The sequence below is a fragment of the Terrapene carolina genome, unplaced genomic scaffold (genome assembly GCF_002925995.2).
Source record: "Terrapene carolina triunguis isolate 2854851 unplaced genomic scaffold, T_m_triunguis-2.0 Scaffold199, whole genome shotgun sequence".
Lineage (NCBI taxonomy): Eukaryota > Metazoa > Chordata > Testudines > Emydidae > Terrapene > Terrapene triunguis.
Window position 1 is genome coordinate 1,569,719 of NW_020664550.1, and position 17,868 is coordinate 1,587,586.

General features: G+C 52.3%; 1 protein-coding gene across 1 annotated transcript; it reads left to right on the forward strand.

Annotated features, from left to right (window-relative positions):
- Positions 1–744: 744 nt before the first annotated feature.
- Positions 745–13,530, forward strand: LOC112118391 (kelch domain-containing protein 8A). Its single transcript, XM_029912314.1, has 5 exons — positions 745–1,170; positions 6,832–6,996; positions 10,237–10,452; positions 11,422–11,523; positions 12,944–13,530. Exons 1-5 carry the CDS (start codon positions 795–797, stop codon positions 13,135–13,137), a joined length of 1,053 nt encoding a protein of 350 aa, XP_029768174.1. The 5' UTR covers positions 745–794; the 3' UTR covers positions 13,138–13,530.
- The last annotated feature ends 4,338 nt before the right edge of the window (positions 13,531–17,868 follow it).

Here is a 17,868-nt window from a genome sequence, read left to right on the forward strand (position 1 = left end):
TCCTCTCCTCTGTCGCTCTTCGTTTGTTCATTTCATCGGAAGGTTTGACAGCTATTCAGGGCGAGAGGAAAAAATAATCCCTGGTTTCCAATGGTAGTTTGTGTGAGACTCACTCTGTCCTGCTGGGCTGCTTTTTGGATCTTTTACAGTTCAGCTGTAATACTGCGTGTGACAGTCAGAGAGCTGTGGCTGGAGGGTTGGTCTCTGTACTCCAGCCTTTTTGCCTTTCCCAGCAGGAGGTACCATGGTAGGTTCCCCCTGGGGGTTTGGGAAGATGTTGACAATGGGCATTAATAATAATCTTGTCAATGAAGAATTAAACAAAGAAAAGTTCCTAATGAGCCAAGGAAGCACCGAGCCGGGGAGCTGACAGCTTGCAGCATCCTCAGTTGGAATGTCCTGTGGGGGAGGGGATGCTCAGAAAAGCGGGGAGCGAGCTGAATCCAACCTGTGCCTTTTATTTTTAGGACCTGGCTCTGCGTGAGCTGCTCTGGCAGATGTGGAACTGCAGGATTAATGGAGACGTTATGAAAGGTACCGGCTCCTGCTTCTCTCTCTGTGTCTCTGTGGTAGATGGGACCTCTCATTGTGGGCGGCTGCGTGGAAATAGATGCATTGCTCATGAAGGGGTTGCTGTGCTCCCGGCTGCCTGGCTCTCTGGTGGGGGTGGGGGTTCTTTGTCTATTTCTCTGCTTGTTTTCCCTGTGTGTGATGCTTGTCTCTGGCTGTGTTTTGCAGCTTAGCCAGCCCCCTGGCAGGCAGGACAGATGCTGCCTCATCCCTGACGATCCGCAATGGAAGTGCCCAGTACCAAAGATTTCCAATGGAAAACCCTCGCACCCCTCCCCAGCGGCAGGGTCTACTGCTCGCTTGTGGAGGCAGGCGGCCAGGTCTTTGCCATCGGAGGCTGCGATGACAACGGAGTCCCCATGAACTGCTTCGAGGTTTACTCCCCCGAAGCCAACCAGTGGAACTCTCTCCCTCCCATGCCTACGGCCCGGGCCGGAGTAGCCGTGGCCACCCTGGGCAAGCGGATCATGGTGATAGGAGGGGTCGGGATGAACCAGACGCCCTTGAAGATAGTGGAGATGTACAACATAGATGATGGCAAGTGGAAGAAGAGGAACTCCTTGAGGGAAGCCTCGATGGGCATCTCCGTGACGGTGAAAGGCAAGGAGAATTTGTTTCCTAGGCAGCGTGTGGGGAGTGGCACTACAGAGAGAAAGGGTGGAGGGTAGAGTGAGAGTTCAACTTATGCATCTAGCCAAACAGCTTTCAGAGACTCTTGGGGCGGTGGGGGGCTTTGAACAGGGGCAAGGAAGCAATCCCCCTTCCCAAACCCTGCACTGAGAACTCGAGATGAGCCTTATCTCAGGTTGGAGAAGTTGGGTCAGCTAGACCCCTCCTCCTTGCAATGTCCAAACGAGGCAGGACTGGACCAGAACCACTGTAAAGAGGACTTTTCACTGAGGCTGCTGAAACCAGACAGACCCTGTGGTTCCCTCTGGCTCTACAGCTCTGCCTGTGGACGGTGAGCACTCTTATGGCCGTGATTATTTTAGACAGGCAAAGCTGCATTGCTGGAATCCAAACTTTCCCAACGTTGGGTGACTTTTGGATCCCAGGTTTTGGCTTGGGCCCAGCTCTAGTTCTGCAGGATTTCTGTAACTCAGAGTTGCCAATAGGGGTGTTAGAGATGTAGGGCCCAATTCTGCTCTCAGTTACACAAGTTTCAATCCCGGATTGAATGGAGAGCAGAATTTGGTCCTTGGAATGGTCCCATTCATGTGCATTTCCAAGGCCTTATGGCCTGATTGTCAGAGATGCTGGCAGGGCCGGTGCTACTATTAAGGCGAACTAGGCAGTTGCCTAGGGCGCCAAGATTTGGGGGCGCCAAAAGGGGGTGCCCCCAATTTTTTTTTTTTTTTTTTTTTTTTAAACAGCGTTCCTCCCTGAGTGCGCGGTTGCCGCTCCACTTCTCCCACCTCCCAGGCTTGCAGCGCCAATCAGCTGTTTGGCACCACAAGCCTGGGAGGAGAATTAGAGCGGGGGCAGCGTGCTCGGGGAGGAGGCGGAGCAGAGGTGAGCTGGGGTTGGGAGGTGCCGCACGGCTCCCCGGGCCGGGGGGGTGGGGATCTGCCGTGGGGGTGCCTCAGGGCGGGGGAGGGAGCTGCCGCACGGCTCCCTGGCGGGGGGGGAGCTGCCACGTGGGGGGGCACCTCAGGGCGGGGGGGGAGCTGCCGCGGGGGTGCGCCTCAGGGCGGAGTGGGGGCAGGGAGCTGCTGCAGGGCTGGGGGGGGGGGCAAGGTGGAAGTTTCGCCTAGGGCGCAAAACTTCCTTGCACTGGCCCTGGATGCTGGAAACCTAAAGTTCCTGTTCATGTCAGTAGGAGTGATGAGCACTTAGCACCTCTGCAAACCAAGCTACAAGGATCATAAAATGGGTCCGAATCTGTGAGCAGAGACAATTAGTGACTTTCCCTGAAGGGCTACAAATAGGAACAAAGAGCTCTTGGTTGGCATTTATTTCCAAGGGCTTTACAGCTGAGATGGTAGGCTCCTTATCTCTCTCCCATGTGGGCCATAAGATGGGTGGGATCCACCACTTTATCTGGTTTGGCACTTGTACCACTGCCCTCTGGAGAAACAGACAATGGAGCTGCCGATTCTACCGTAGCCATAATGAGTTACTAAGTAGACAGGTGAAATCATTCTGCCTCCTTGTGACCTGATTTCATTAGAAATGGGAAAAGCCTTGAGCTTTCCCAGGCCCACCCCAGCTCAACAGCCTTTCAGAATTCTTCCAGGGACAGGGCTGCAGCTGACCTGGGGCGCCTCGGGGTAGGGCGTGTTCAGGGCTTCTCAAGGTGGGAAGGCTTGTGGCCCCGGCTGAGGGAGGGGTGCAGGGGGCCTATTGATTGATTTGCCCTGGGGCCCGGAATTGCTGACGGTGGGTCTGCCGCCGGCAACACAGTCACCCCGCACCACACTGCATGGGCTCCTAGGGCCCCTCTCCACCGGCCCCCTGTGGCGCTGTGTGTGTGCTGCCCAGCACCGGGGGCGGTGGAGGATGCACCCCATCACCTAGTGGCCTGATGGGTGAAGGGTCAGGGTCCAGGTGGGGGAGCTGCCATCACGTGTGCCTCCTCCCTCCGCAGACTGCAGCAGCCGCCTCAGCCCGCCCTGCTCCCTTATAGCCGGAACGGTGGAGCAGCGCTGGTGGGCGCAGCGTGAAAGGAGCCGGCCACCAGCCAACGAGAGAGCGCAGCACGGGGAGCGGCAGCCAGCCGCTGCGCAGGGACGCTCCGGGGGTGGCGGACGGGGCTGGCGGAGAGGTGGAGCTGGACCTCCATGCTCTGAATATTGGTGGACCCTGGCCACCACAGGCCCATATGACCCACCACCTATGCCCGAGGCCCCATTGTGAACCCCCTGAACCTCACGGCCTGTTTAGGGAGAGTGTCAGTAGGTGCATTTTCCAAAAGTCGATGCCCTCATCTTCCTTGGAGAGAGGGTGACAATTTGCCCCTGAAAAGGGCCAGGTTGTGATACCCCTATGGGGCTATTCACGGAATAGGGGGATTCTGCAGCATCGGTAGGGATAGCACTGCCGGATCCCCAAATTTGCACCTGTGCAAATGAACCAAGTGCACAAGTGTGAATGAGAGCACTGATGCTTCCCATTGCCCAATTCCCCCTGCTTCCGGTACTGTCATTAGAGACACAAGGGCTCTGATTTGCACCACTGCCTGAACTGAGTGCAAAATGCAGGTACAAATTCTGTGGTGCAAGAAAAGGAGGTGTCTTTTGGTGAGCTCCAAACACTCCTCTTTCCTCTGCCTTTCATAATACTGTGGCATTAAATGGACATACAGAAAATCCTTGTATCAGGGCTCTGGCTTGCCTATCTAGGCATCTTGTTTATAATTTTTAAGCGGAGGCTTGGAATATTGATTTCCTTTGGAATGTGCTGCCATGCGATGAAAAGCCCCAGGCTGGGAGCTGTGTTCTCATGCAATGAGCCCGAAGGTCATTTAGCTTCCTGAGGTGCTCTAGGCAGAAGAGGCGTTCATGATCCAGTCGCCAGACAGCTTCTTTGGAAGTGGGTGGTTGGTTGGTTTGTTCGTTTGTTTTTAGGTGGATTAAAAAGGATATTGTCAAGGCATTTAAAAAACAACAACAACAATGTTTACCATCATTGAGCCAGTTTCATCCCTGATCTAAATCTGTTGGCTTAAACAAAGACACACCAGGGATCAGCTTGGCCAGAAAAGCCTGGAACATAAATCCTTCCCACAATATTTTGTCTTCCTTGAGCAGACTGGTTTGTTAGTGTAAGGTTGTTCAGAGGTGCTCGGGGGGAGGGCACCTACGCTGGTGTGGTGTTATACCGTAGGGTTGCTTGGGATTGCTGAGGGCTTCCTATACTGGTTTATTACTGTAGGGATGCTCAGTAGTGCTCTGCTCTGCGTATGCTGGGGGATTATTATAGGGATGCTCTTGTGGACCAGGTTGCTGCCATTGGGTTCTTGGATTTCATTTCTGGAAATAAAGCCTGGAAGGTTTGTGTAGGGAGAAATCCCCCCCCCACACACACACACACCTCCGTGTTTGTATGTAAAGGATTCCATTGGTGAGGACTGGATTTGTTGTTACCCAGAGATAGATGTGGGTGACGGGAAGTCAGCTGTGAACAAATTGGTTCTGTGCCTTATGTGTGTCCTGGCTCTGACACCATGGCTTGGGTCACAGGACTAACCATCCTTCGCCTGCTTTGAGGCAGTTCAGACGCCCTTCCTAAGTATGGGCTGGAGAGCGCTGTGTTGACTCTTCTGTAATTTGAGTGCACCATCTGTTTCTATGACCTCATCTCCTCTTCCAGGGAGCAATAGCCAGGTACTTGTATCCCAGCCAGAGTGAAACAACACAGCCTGCTCCTCCACAGCACCTTTCGCACCCTGCCCCCTCAGGGGCTAAACCGCCCCAAAGGTAAACAATCCCCCCACCTTAACCCCTGTGACACAGGCCAGGACAGTGGGGCATCAGCTGGGTACAGGGAACACCCAGACTGACTAGCAGGAGGGGCAATGGCTGAGCTCCACATGGGAACCCCAAGGCTGGAATAGCAGGGGGTGCTGCAAGTCAAGACATAGGGCAGCAGCAGGGCGGTGTGAGAGCTCAGGCATGTATCTGGCACCAGCCAGGGATCTTAGTCCTCACTGTCATGAGCCCCATTTCCCCTCACAGAAGGGAGGTCTAGGCATGCTTAATTCTGTTTCCGTGCGGAGGGCTGAACTAGATGATCTCTCAAGATCCCTCCCAGCCCTGCATTTCTATATCGAAAGCAGAGAACCCCTGTGTTACCAGGCTTTTCCCTCCCCCCACGACCCTCTGGCATTATTTCCCTATTCCCCAGTCATTTATTTGCAGCTCTTTTCCAAGAGCTTATCGCTATCTGGTGGGCACAGGCCTACACCCTTCTACATTAATGTCAGGGCTGATACAGTAATGCACCTCTGCACTATGGACATTGGGGGAGCTGGGAGAGCAACACTTTCTCCCTGACTGGCTTCTTAAACATGCTTCCGCTGTGCCACCAGTTCTCACCCCTACCATGTGTGCTTTATTGGGCCTGTAGGGGTCTGGCCACACTGCAGCTGGCCGCGAGCTTCCCAGCCCAGGCAGGTAGACTTGTGCTAGCGTGCTAAAAATAGCAATGTGGCTGTTCTGGCTCTGGCGCAAGCTCAGGGTCTTGAGCCCACCTGACCCCCTAGGGAGCCCAAGCTCCAGCCCGAGCAGAGCCGCCCACGTGGTTATTTTTCGCAGGCTAGCACAAGCCCCGCTAGCGGGAGTTCGCCTGGGCTGGGGGGCTCGCTCCCAGCTGCAGTGTAGACATCACCGAAGACTCTGAGATTCAGGCTTGTGAGTTGCTCGGACCAGGGCCGATCGACACAGGATCGGCTCCGTGAAACGCAGATGCCCCTGTCTGCAGTCACTGTTTGGTGGCCCAGAATAAACCAGACAGGATGGCAAAAGCAGATTGGGTGAGAGAATCAAACAAACCCCACCCCTTGGGTGAAGCTGCTTTTCCAGTTCAGAGCACAAAGGTGCTTTATTTGCTGTAGTGCTTAAATATCTGTCTAGGTGCACTGGGAGGGGGATAAAGAAGGTGGATTCATATTCCTTCCATTGTTACGAAAGGGAAGAGAGCCTCTTTGGCAACTGCTTCTGGTTTGTTAACCCTTTCCCTGCCCAGGACAAGTGCCATGGTGCACTGGAATGGGCCTGACAGTAGAATACCTCCTGGTCTGAGTTATTGCAAAGATTTACATGGCACAGTGGGCACCGCATGAAAACTGAGAGGGTGGCTCCCAAATATCCTTCGTGTCAAGGGACAGTGCTCGCTCTAGGCCCAAAGTTAGCTGTGCTCTGGGCAAATACACCCTCTCACTTGTAGGGATGTAAATCTATCTCAGAACAGATCAGTGGCTCTGAGGTTCTCGAGAGCGCTGTTTACACGGAAGGAAGAGCGGCACTGCGGGGTAGTGGAGAGGGCACTGAACTGGGGCTCAAAAGAATCTCCATTACCTCTTAGCAGTACAAGGGCTATGACCTAGCGTTCAGCAGTTCTGATTCCATCCAGTAGAGGCCAGTGCAACGTGCCCAGGCATGCACCAACGCACGCCGGCATGTTCACATGCATGCAGTGCCTGCATTTTTGCACCCTGGAGATTGCCCTGAGGGCAAGTGTCTTTTTCATTGTCCCAGGAAATAATTAGGATCTGGATGCATTCCTGAGCCCTTGTGGCCTCTGCTTCTCTGCCCTCTGCAGACTACAGAGTCTACGCGGCTGGCGGGATGGGACTGGACCTGCGGCCTCACAACTACATGCAGCACTACGACATGCTCAAGGACATCTGGGTGTCACTCGCGACCATGCCCACGCCCAGGTACGCTGCCACCTCCTTCCTGCGGGGCACCAAGATCTACGTGCTCGGTAAGGATGGACCTTGGCTGCCTCCTTCCTTGTTCTTCTGTAGGGATCTGCTGGACAATAGCTCCTCCAATCCGTGTGCTCCTGTGAATGCTGAGGGTGAGAGAATTCCTAGAACAGACCCAGACTGACCTAAAACCTCATAGGAGGTTCTGGAAGCTGCTTCCGTCCACCCCCAAGTGGTGATTTTAATGCATCCCATGGGTTTAGCCACCATTAGAAATACCAGGTCTGCTCTTGCATCTGCTGAAGTCAGTGGGAATTTGGCCATTGGCACCAGCAGGCTCAGGGTTGGGTCTGTTATGAGCGAGGTAAGTTGCCCACTCAAGTTGCAGACCAGAGATACCTGCACAAGCGCCTGGCCTTTAATAACCATAAAAATGCTCTGTGTCTATACAGAGACAGTTTACGTCTTCAAAGCACTGTACAGACATAAGGGTCTGATCCTGAATGACAAAACCCCACTGATGTCAGGATGTCCTAGTCCCTTTGTGGGGAGTAGGTATCATTATCCTCCTCTTATAGATGGGGAAACTGAGGCAGAGGTACAGCACTACTTGCTTAAGGTCACACAGCAAGTCAGTGGCAAAGCTTGGATCAAAACCAAGGAGCCGTGACTACACTCAAATCCCCAGGCAATGTTGCCTCTCTTAAGGTTGCTACAGAAAAGAACCTTTGATGCATTTGAAGTTCACCCACAGCGTGCAAGGCCCTACAGCAAGTGCACATTTCCAGTCTTCAAAGACATGCCGAGCACCTGAACGGGAAATAGATGTATTCATTTGCATTTGATTTATAAAAAGAATAATATGGCATCTTTTGCCATTAAGTATTAGCTGCCTAGGCCATTCTGGTCTGTCATTTTGAGTTCTTGGCCATGCTATGGGCGGCACCAGTGCTGAACCCAATCTGAATTGCAAAAGCTCCTGAGCTGGCAGTACCCATCTTGCTGTGAACTAGTCTTGATTACACCGGCACATATTTAAATACCTTTCAGTGCTAGCTATCCAGTGTTGTTCTAAGTGTGGAACATGAAGTACATGGTGCATAAAAAGGACATGTTTTCATTGCATGAAATAGAAGCTGGGAAAAGTCTAGTTCTATTTAGTTTCAGGTTCAGGCTGTTGAATTCAAATGAATATTTTAATAATTCTTTTAAAAAAATGTCCTTCACAGTGTTACTAATGGCACTTCTAGACTGTTATAAAGGAGAGAATTTAAAGCATGAACCAGTGTTCTCAACTCTAGTAATCTTATTATAAGTCTTGGGATATTTGGTGTTTTTTCTTAAAGCCCCAGCTCCTGGAGTCATGTGATTATTTGAGGCTCTGAGCTTTTATTTTTGTTTTTAAAAAAACAAAATCAAACTACCTTTCCAGAACACATGATTGCAGAGAAGCGCTTGGAAACATAAATCCTAAAGACTAAGGAGGCAAATAAAAAGACCACAACATTTATTATTTTTTTAAAAAAATCTTACTTTGTCACATTCTCAGGGTTTTTGATGGCCCGACTCGTGATTTCAGAGGGGTTGCAGTTGGCAGTGCTGAACCACCATCAGTTACACATTCCTACTGTTTGTTTCCTTTTTTGCACTTCACTCTCCTTAGGTTGCATTTACATTTGAACTGGGAGGTGTGATTCCCAGCTTGCATAGACATGCCTGCGCTAGTATAGCCGGGGTAGCATGGATGGTGGCTGGGGCTACTGCCCAAGTACATACCCGGGGGTCCGAGTGGGTACAGGCTCGGGCGCCTAGCCCAAACCACCACCTGTGCTACCCTGGCGACACCGCTATTTTTAGCATGCCAGCTTGCACACACCTACACAAGCTGGGAATCACATCTCCCAGCTCCCATGTAGACGTAGCCTTAGGTCAATCATTTCCACTTACTGTCCATAGTCTGTTTAATTTTCAGGTCCTTTTGCACTAGCTCAGTGCTGTGGCATTTGGGTTCTCGCCCCTACAAGGGAATGCTAAATTCAGAGTCCGTCAAGAAGGAGGGGCACAGAAGATCACCCCAATGTTCCATGTAGTCCAGTGTTCTGTTTCCGGCAGCAACAAGCACCACAATATTAACCGTTATGATGATTTTGAATGGAAGTTGGGAACCAACTTCCTTAGCAGTTAGGTAGCTGGTGTGCTTGAGAACACTGTCGATCAGCTAAGAGTTTTGTGCCATTGTTTCCTAGTGCTCCCCCATCTCTGTCGGCATCCACCCGTTGTCTCTTGTCTTATACTTGGACTGTAAGCTCCTTGGGGCAGGGACCATTTCTCTGGTCTGTGTTTGTATCTAGCACAACAGGATCCTTCTCCGTGCCTGGGGTTCCTAGGTGCTCCCACAATGCAAATAATTAATAATCATTATTAGGCTGTTCTGAAAATCCCAGCCACTGGCTTTTGTACAGCCCTATCCCACCGCTAACCTCCTGAAAGCCTCAGATGTTGTCTTCCCACTTCCTGTCGTTGACTCTTTTCCCCCTAGGGCTGACCTTCCCCTGCACCCCCCAGCTTTGTGGCAGTGACGTTTCCATGTGCTGTCGTCCTAGAGCAGCTGGGCTCCGTGATGGCTGTGCGGCAAGGAGCGCCACACACATCAAATCACATTTTTAACCTTGTTCAGGGAACTGAGTGATTCGTTTATTGATTTTTAAAGGTTGCCTAGTGAGAATAAGTGCTGGTGAAATGTGCTGTACTGACAGCTCTGGAGGCTGATGGTCTCTGTTTAGCTACAGGGCTGGCACGGACAAGCTTCCCCCATTCACTGCCCTGCCCTGTGCCTCATCCCTGACCGGAGGGGATCCCCCCCCAGGGGCAAGAGGAGAGTTTAATCTCTATGGCCCAGTCAACCCCTGCCAACAGCTGAGACAGTGGCTTTGGATAGATGGTCAACTCCATTGGTAACTGGGCTTATTACCATTATTATTAATTTGTATTGCTGTAGCAACCAAAGGTCCCTCTTAGGATCAGGGGTCCATTGTGCTAGGTGCTGTACACGCACCTAGGAAGAGACAGTCCCTGCCCCCAAAGAGCTTCCAGTTAGAGAAAATGGATCGATCCCAGAAGATCGATTGCTTACCGCCGGACCCGGAGGTAAGTATAGATGTACCCTTAGACACACCTAGTGAGTGTGGCAGATGAAAGTTACTCCCAGTTAGTTTGTGCTTCTCCCAGAGCCTGGAGGCAGCTAACTGACAAACTGACCCTGCCCTGGGATGCTTCTGTCCCCATGTCTGTCCCAGGTGGGAGGCAGTCCAAATACGCCATCAATGCCTTCGAGGTCTTCGACACAGAGACCAGGTCATGGACCAAGTTCCCCAGCATCCCCAGCAAAAGGGCCTTCTCCAGCTTCGTGCCCACGGAGAACAACCTCTTCAGTCTCGGGGGGCTGCGGCAGGGCAGGCTGTACCGGCAGCCCAAGTTCATGAAGACTGTGGATGTGTTTGACATTGAGCAAGGTGGGTGCCCGTCAGGTTCAGTGCTTGCAGGTGAGGAGTCTGTGTGATATGAAGGGCAATATCTTTTAAGTCAACAAAGGCTTAAAGATACACAGCTAGAGCTATACATAGGTGGGCTGAGAGGGATCTGCAGCTCCCATTGGCTTTGTTGAGGGTTGAGGCACGCTGCCTCCTGGAGGATTGACTGCGGATTGCTTGCACCCAGCTCTGCAGAAGGAATGCCATCAATAGTAAAAAAGCAAACTAGCCACGCAGCCTGCGGGTGGCAAACCCATTGTCCAGGCAGCTGGCTCTAATACCAAACTCTCTCCTGGACACTGCCCTGAGAGACCCTGGCCAGCTGTGACATAGGCTTATACAAGCCAGGGCAATTCCAGGCAAACAGGCTTTATGGAGGTGGAGAGGCCAGCAGGGTTTGGTTTAGTTGTGCTGCACCTGTTTGTACACAGGTAAGATCTGCATGGAGCACATTGAATCTCAGCTGTTCTCCCTTCAGTAAGGAAACCCCAAGCAGGGCCTTGGTTTCCCCTGGCTTGCTGGTGTGTCTGGGCTAGTGTGAAATGCAAGAGTTTTGCTTGGCGAGGGAGGGGATGTTCATACCAACTTTCTGGAGATGGGCACAGGCTGTAAAATCTGAATCCAGATTTTCCAGCAGACCACAGTTTGGATCCAAGGTTCAGTTCTGCCTGTTGTAAAGGTAGCACAAGGGCCTTTTGCAAAATCAGTATCCTCTTCTGAGCTCAGATTTCAAACACCCAGTGCCTGGCTGGGATTTTGGCTCAGGTCCATCTCTAACTTCACCCCGTGTGAAGTTAGTACCCCTCCCAGTGACTTTTGACTCTGTGTCTGGGGTTCAAACAGAACCAAAGATTCTGAGCAAAACTCCCCGACAAACCACTGAGTTTCACCAGGAGTGTGGTGAACTGCTGAGTTTAGCACGGTTCGTCTGTCTGTCCTTTCTCTCCTCAGGTGGCTGGATGAAGATGGAACGCTCCTCCTTCCTAAAGAAAAGGCGAGCGGACTTTGTCGCTGGCTACTTGAAAGGAAGGGTCATTGTGGCCGGGGGGCTAGGTGAGGAACAACTGGAGGTGAAGGGTAACCTTTCCAAAAGCACTGAAGTGACTTAGGAGCCTAAGCCCCATTTTCAAAAGTAACTTAAGCACCTCGGAGCCCAAATCCCATTAACTTTCAGTGAGCCTTAGGGAGATTTTCAAAGGCAGGTTGACTTTCAATGGGAGTTAGGTGTCTAACTGCCACGCGAAGCTATGAAAATCTCCCCATTAGTCTCCTGTGTCATTCAGGCACTTTGGGAAATCTCACCTGAATTGGGCAAGACTTTCACAGGTCCCTATTGATTTTGGGTGGCTGCATTTTTGGCTGCCCAGCACAGGACCCTGGAAGGGGCCTGATTTTTCTGTTGAGTACCTGCCTTCTGAAAATGAAGCCTCTTTTGGGTATCTTAAGTTGGGCACCCAAAAATGGAGCCATCCGAAATCACTAGTCACTTATGAGAATCAAGGCTGAAATCTTCTTCTGTCTCATGCGATGCTTGTGAGGTACAAATCTCTTTTCCATCCCTCCCTCAAGTTCTGGGTAATGCATTACCTGCGAGCTTCCACTCCCATTCGGAGATGCCTGTGCAAGAGTTCACGCCCTGCCCCACAAATTCATATTGTCGCTGCTGGGTGTTTGGGAGCCATCCTTCATGGTAGTTGTTTCTTCCTGGGTAGTTGTGAGGGATGGTGCAGGGGGTTCATTGCATGGCACCTTCTAGCTGCTGACTGCAGCCTTAACAAGAGTCCAAAACAGCAACTCCATCCCGGGCCAGACCAGGGCTGGAAGGGCATCGTGGGTCCTGAGGAGCTAGTGTGGCACAGCTGCTATTGTAGGGTAAGGGTGCCGCCTGGTGCAGCTGCAGAGACTAGAGGTCGTCACCCATTTTGGACAGCAGGGGGCAGACCAGTCACTATAAGCTGCAGCTTGCAGCAGGCTCTGGTTTCTGTGTCCTGCAATACTTGAAAAGAAAGAAATTATTCAATGCAAGTTCTTGTTGCTTCCCTTCCTGTACCTCACTTTCCCGCAGTGGGGCTAAGGATACTGGCCTCCCTTGTAAAGTGCTGCTTTGAGATACATGGCTGAAAAGCGCTACATAAGAGCTAGGTGTTATTTTTATTTGTATGATTAACACAAAGAACAGAGTGAGCAAGACTGGAAGCAGGAGCGTGAGCAGGAGCTGGCAGGTATCACCTTGGGTTCTGCATGACCACCCAGAGAAGTCTTTGTTCTATGTAGCATCCTCATGGGAGGTGGGGGGAAGAGATGACAGAATGAGGCCATTTCTGCTTTTGGATCATTGCCCCACATTTCTTTTCTGCTCAAATCTGATTTTACCCCATTATTTTTATATATTTATCCTGTCTCCACAACACTTTTGCTTTTTCTCCACTCCCTGCCTCCCCTCCTCCCCGCCACCCCACTTTGGCTCTTTCAGGAAACCAGCCAACGGTCCTAGAGTCAGCTGAAGCCTTCCACCCAGGGAAGAACAAATGGGAGAGCCTGCCACCCATGCCGACCCCCCGCTGCACCTGCTCCAGCATCGTGGTGAAGAACTGCCTGCTGGCCGTTGGCGGAGTGAACCAGGGCTTGAGTGATGCAGTGGAGGCACTGTGCGTCTCTGACTCCTAGCCACCCCCTTTCCAATTCCCACTCCCTGACAGGTCCATCTCTGAGGTCCTGGGAAAGTGGCAGTGGCAGTGATGCTGTCAGGATCAGCCTCGCGTAGTTTGCACGCTGCTCTCTCCTGCTGCACCTCTAGCTGCCTGCACAGGACATCCCGAGGAAGGTAGGCAGCACCCCACCCTCGTGCGCACACCTCTGAAGCTAACGCTGCTCTGAAGCTGTTGGCCAGCAGGGGCTCCTGATCGTCTGTTAGCCAGTCTCGGTACCCAGGGGCATCACCCCTTCATCTCCACCTCCATCCAGGACCCCTTGGTCCTATGCCAGCCCCGAATTGCTGAAGAACGCACCAGCCTTGTACTGCAGTGCAGGAGATTGACCAGCCTAGGAGGAGCACTTTGGTTGGGGGAGATCCACTCCGACCACGTGCAAAGATGCAAGAAGGAGCTTGGCTGAGAAGAGCGCCCCATGGAGCCGGAACATCGTGTCCCCCGCCATTGGGAAAGGACCCTTTAGATCAGGGTATGCCGGGGCTACGTCCTCATACTCTACTATGCTTCTCTAACCATGGCTCAGAGCTGCAGCGCTCACATGAAAACCCTGTGTAGCCAGACACGCTGGTTAAAGAAACCCCACTGACTCCATTGTTTGGGTGGAACCAGCCTTCCTGTTCTGATGTGACATTATGCTTGCCAAGCACCCAGGGTGCAAGACATCCCTCCTGGCGCAGAATCCCTTGGCGAGCTACAGGGGAACTTCCTAATCATATAAGCTAGAATGGATGGTGAGCGCCATCAGCCAGAGAGGAGCCAGTCCAATGTCTGGATTGACAGCAACTTCATTGCCCATTAACTTGTAGATTTTGCCCATGGCTTGTGCCCGGAGCTGAAGCCAAGCGTTGCCAGCACTCCTGGGCGTGCTCTGACAGATGGAGGCATGGAGGGCTAGTTTGAGGACTGTTTGAAGCAAATGGATGATTCTGCATTTAGCATAGAACAGGCAGACCTGCCTTCACTCGTTCTGACACAGAGATGGGGCTGAGCTGCAACATTCAGATCTGGTTCCAGGTCGGGATTTTAATGCCCATGATGCTCCGGGGTGTTCAGATCCAGGATTTCACTTTGGTTCACTTCACAGATAAAAGACCATTTGCAAAACCTTGACCCCGAGCTAACTTTGGATTTCCAACACCCTGAGAGTTTAGGGGATGGCTTTGGACCCACCTCTACGTACACGCGTCCCACAGAGAAGCCAGAATGCAACAGTGGGCTCTTCCTTTTCCTTGGTTTTGTTTAAATTTGTATCTGTGGTTTGTGGCCAAATGCTCTTTGATGGATGGGTTGCGATTCTTGCTCATAGCAGCAGCACAATTAAAACTTGTATTCACTGAGCAAAGGCTCTCTGCAGTGAGAGATTCTGTAGGTTCCTCCCTGCTACAGAGGGATCAAACTGGGGAGCTGCAAAGCTGGGGCATGGACTAAAGGGAGGGAGAGCCAGCCTGGGAAATTCTTATTGTCACTAGCAAGCGTACAGACTGACATTGAAGGCCCTGCACTAGGGCAGCCTTCACGCTGCTGCAGCCACCAGCCTCGCTGGCTTATTGTCTACATTCCTTAATAAAGTCATTCGCCTTGGAGGAAACTGGGATTTACCAGTGAACATCCCTCCCCATCCTGTACAGAACAAGCCAGGGTGTAGCTGCAGGGCGGGGGGTGGGGGGGGAGGAAGCTGCCTGGCAGCTTAGCCAGAGCCAATCGCAGGTGTAAACCGCCTAAGACCCTTCCGTGCTTCCTGCCTTTGAAAGAGCCCAGTGGTTGTCAACGTTCTTTGTGACGGGGCAAGCGCTCCGGTGACAGGCTTTGTCGATGAGAACAAAGCCAGGCTCTCCCTGGGCAGGCAGAAATAGCTGCCCATGCTAATCCCCTGGCCACACTGCACTGGGCAGGGCCATGGGACAAGCCGGCTGCTAGCAGGGAGCGCTTCCCTGATCAGAACAGAGAAGGGGGGTTCGTTTTCTCCTACCAGCTGTGCTGTCACCATGTTCTAAAACAGTCCTTGTGCTTCTCCCGGTGGCTGGCCTGCACGGTTCTCTGAAGGAAATCCCTATCCATGCGGCTCAAGCTAAGTCATGTTTAAACGTGACTCGTACCAGCACAGAGCAATCACTGGGCCTGTCTGCAATAGGGGAGGTTGAGCACCGTTTTCTCGGCTGGGTGGTTATAGCCGTGGGTATGGAAGGGTGTTTCAGCCTTGCTGCTACCGCTCTGGCCTTCTGCTGTTTGGACTTGTAGCTACTTTGGAATTCTAGGATGTAAAGGCCTGCTGGGAGTGCAGAGTGCGGGGCGACTGTTAACATGTTCCGAGTAGCGGTGACTGGAGATGCTAAGGGGCCAGGCAATGGATGAGACGGGCTGGGGACAAGGCCTCTGGGGCATTTGTGCCACCACAGGGCTGGGGACGGATGGGGGGTTGTTGCCATGGCAGGGTGGGGTGGTTGGGGTACTGGTGCCACCATAGGGCCAAGAAAGCCCAGGGAAATGGGGCCCTGAGGTAGTTTTTAGCACTTTGAAACAATCCATAAAGGTAGCTGCAATTAGCCAAAGGAGCGGAGACACAGGTGCTTGCAGAGCTCCTGGCACGCCAAGCCCAGTGCGCCCAGCTCAGGACCACCTGGCTTAGCTGTCTCTTGGGCAGCCGGCCCTTTCACAGTGCTTTGCTGCTTAGCCTCCCGCTCTATGTGAGCTGCTTGTTCCTCTGCTGGGCTGCTCCCCCTCTCTGAGGGCAGATGCCTGGCAGCGGGGTCGTCACCAGATTACGTTCCCACAACACTACAGGGAGCAGGGAGAGAGCCAGCCCAGCACCACAGCAGTCACAGCCGATTGTAACCGGTGATAACCGAGCCATTGTTGATCGGCCTCCCGTCTTCCCATAGCAGATGCTGCGTGAGACACAGGAGCTCTGCCCTCCCAAGGTAACTACACCAAGGCCCTGCTATAACCCAGGGATCGAAAAGAGCTCCAAGAGCACATCTTGTCCAGACCCTTCTCAGCCCAGTGCTGGACTGTTCCCTACTGGATAGTGTCATGTACTGTGCATCACTGCCCTCTCCTGGACAGAGTCAGAATGGCTCAGCTGTGTGTCATAGGCCCTATACTGCTAGCAGATAATGGGAATTCCCAAATGGCAGGGACTTGAGCTCTAAGCCACGAGCACCTAAATTCTATCCTTGCAGTTGCTGTGAAGTTCCCAGTGTGTGGCCTAGTGACAGCAGGGAAATCTTCGTTGTTACAACGTTGTAATTTTTGAACAACTTTAAAAATCTCATTTACATATTTTTGTTAAAAAAACAATCAGAAATTTCAAACAAACTGAAAAAAAATCCTTTTTAAACTGTTGCACAAAATATACATTTCTCTTGCCCAGCACACCAGCTGCCAGGCTGTGTCAGATGCTAGCAGAGTGAGGGGATGCAGAACATTGCTGGGAACACCAGAGGGCACTTAATGAGGCAAGGAAGGGAGAAAGAGGGTGTAAAATCCAGCGGCTGCCGCTTTGCAGTTGTTCGCACCTGTGTAAAGTGGGAGGGTGATGTGACCGGCTCTCAGTGGCTGTGCTTTCTGCCGGGAGAAGTGGGCCCATCACAATGAGATGTTGGCATTTTGCGAGTCAGCGCCAATAATCCAGTTTCATCTCCCTGAGCCTGATGCTGCAGCTCCTGGAGGGAATATTTGCTGCAGATGAGTCCCAGCGGTGCAGATTCTCTCTGGCCACACTCCCTGCTCACTAGGAGGTGGGCACTCCGTGCTGCCATGGTGATGTAACTCTTTGGGGCCTGGTTCAGCAAAATAACCTCTGGGATCCTCTCCAGCTCCCTAATGCAAAGCCTGGACGTGGATTCATTGTAACCGGGGGATCAGCCCGATTTAATACTCATCACTTGGATCCAGGCCCTGTGTTCGGGGTAAGGCCTAGATCAAGCAGTGCCAGTGAGTCAGAGGCAGTGCAGCAGAGGTCTGGACTGATTGCAGCTGGCTGATTCTGCCTCAGAGGTCAAGGAGAGGGAGAAAGATGAGACTCTTGTTGGGAGGCAGGAATGAAGGCTCCCTGCCAGGCCTGGGGAAATCTGGGCCAGATAGTCTCTCCAGGGTGACTCAAGACTTCAGTGGATTCTGGGAGCATGGGCTGTGATGGGCCAGCAGCACCGTGATGCCTTTTGCTCTGGTCTGTCACGTGCCATGTGGGCTTTCAAGCTGTTTGGGCTGTTTGGTCGTGGGTCACATCCTGAAGCCCAAAGGCAAGTCGATAGCCCAAAATGCAGCACTGGAACAGCATGCAGAAATCCAGGGGGCAGAGGGGCCTAGCAAACCCACCGCGTCGCCAGGACTGAGTTCCCAGCCACTCCAGCGAGTTGCCTTGCTAATCTTTGAGCCTGGCAAAGAAGCGGGACCGGCTTGGGGTTGCTTTAGTGTGCCGCTTTGAGGACACCTAGTGGCTTTTTGGGTCATCGCATTTGGAATTCTCTAATGAGGTATTTCTAATACAAGGAGCCCTCTATCCAGTGCGTCTCGGCCGAGAAGGAAGGTAGTTGAGACAAGGGATGCTGGCAGGGGGACACACACAGTATCCCGTTCCGTTGTAGCTGCATAGAAATGAGAGGCAGGGGGTTGGCTGGCTCAGACTAGGTAATGGGCTATGCTGAGCTGCCACTATGTCACATCCAGCCCTGCTCAGTAATAGCCC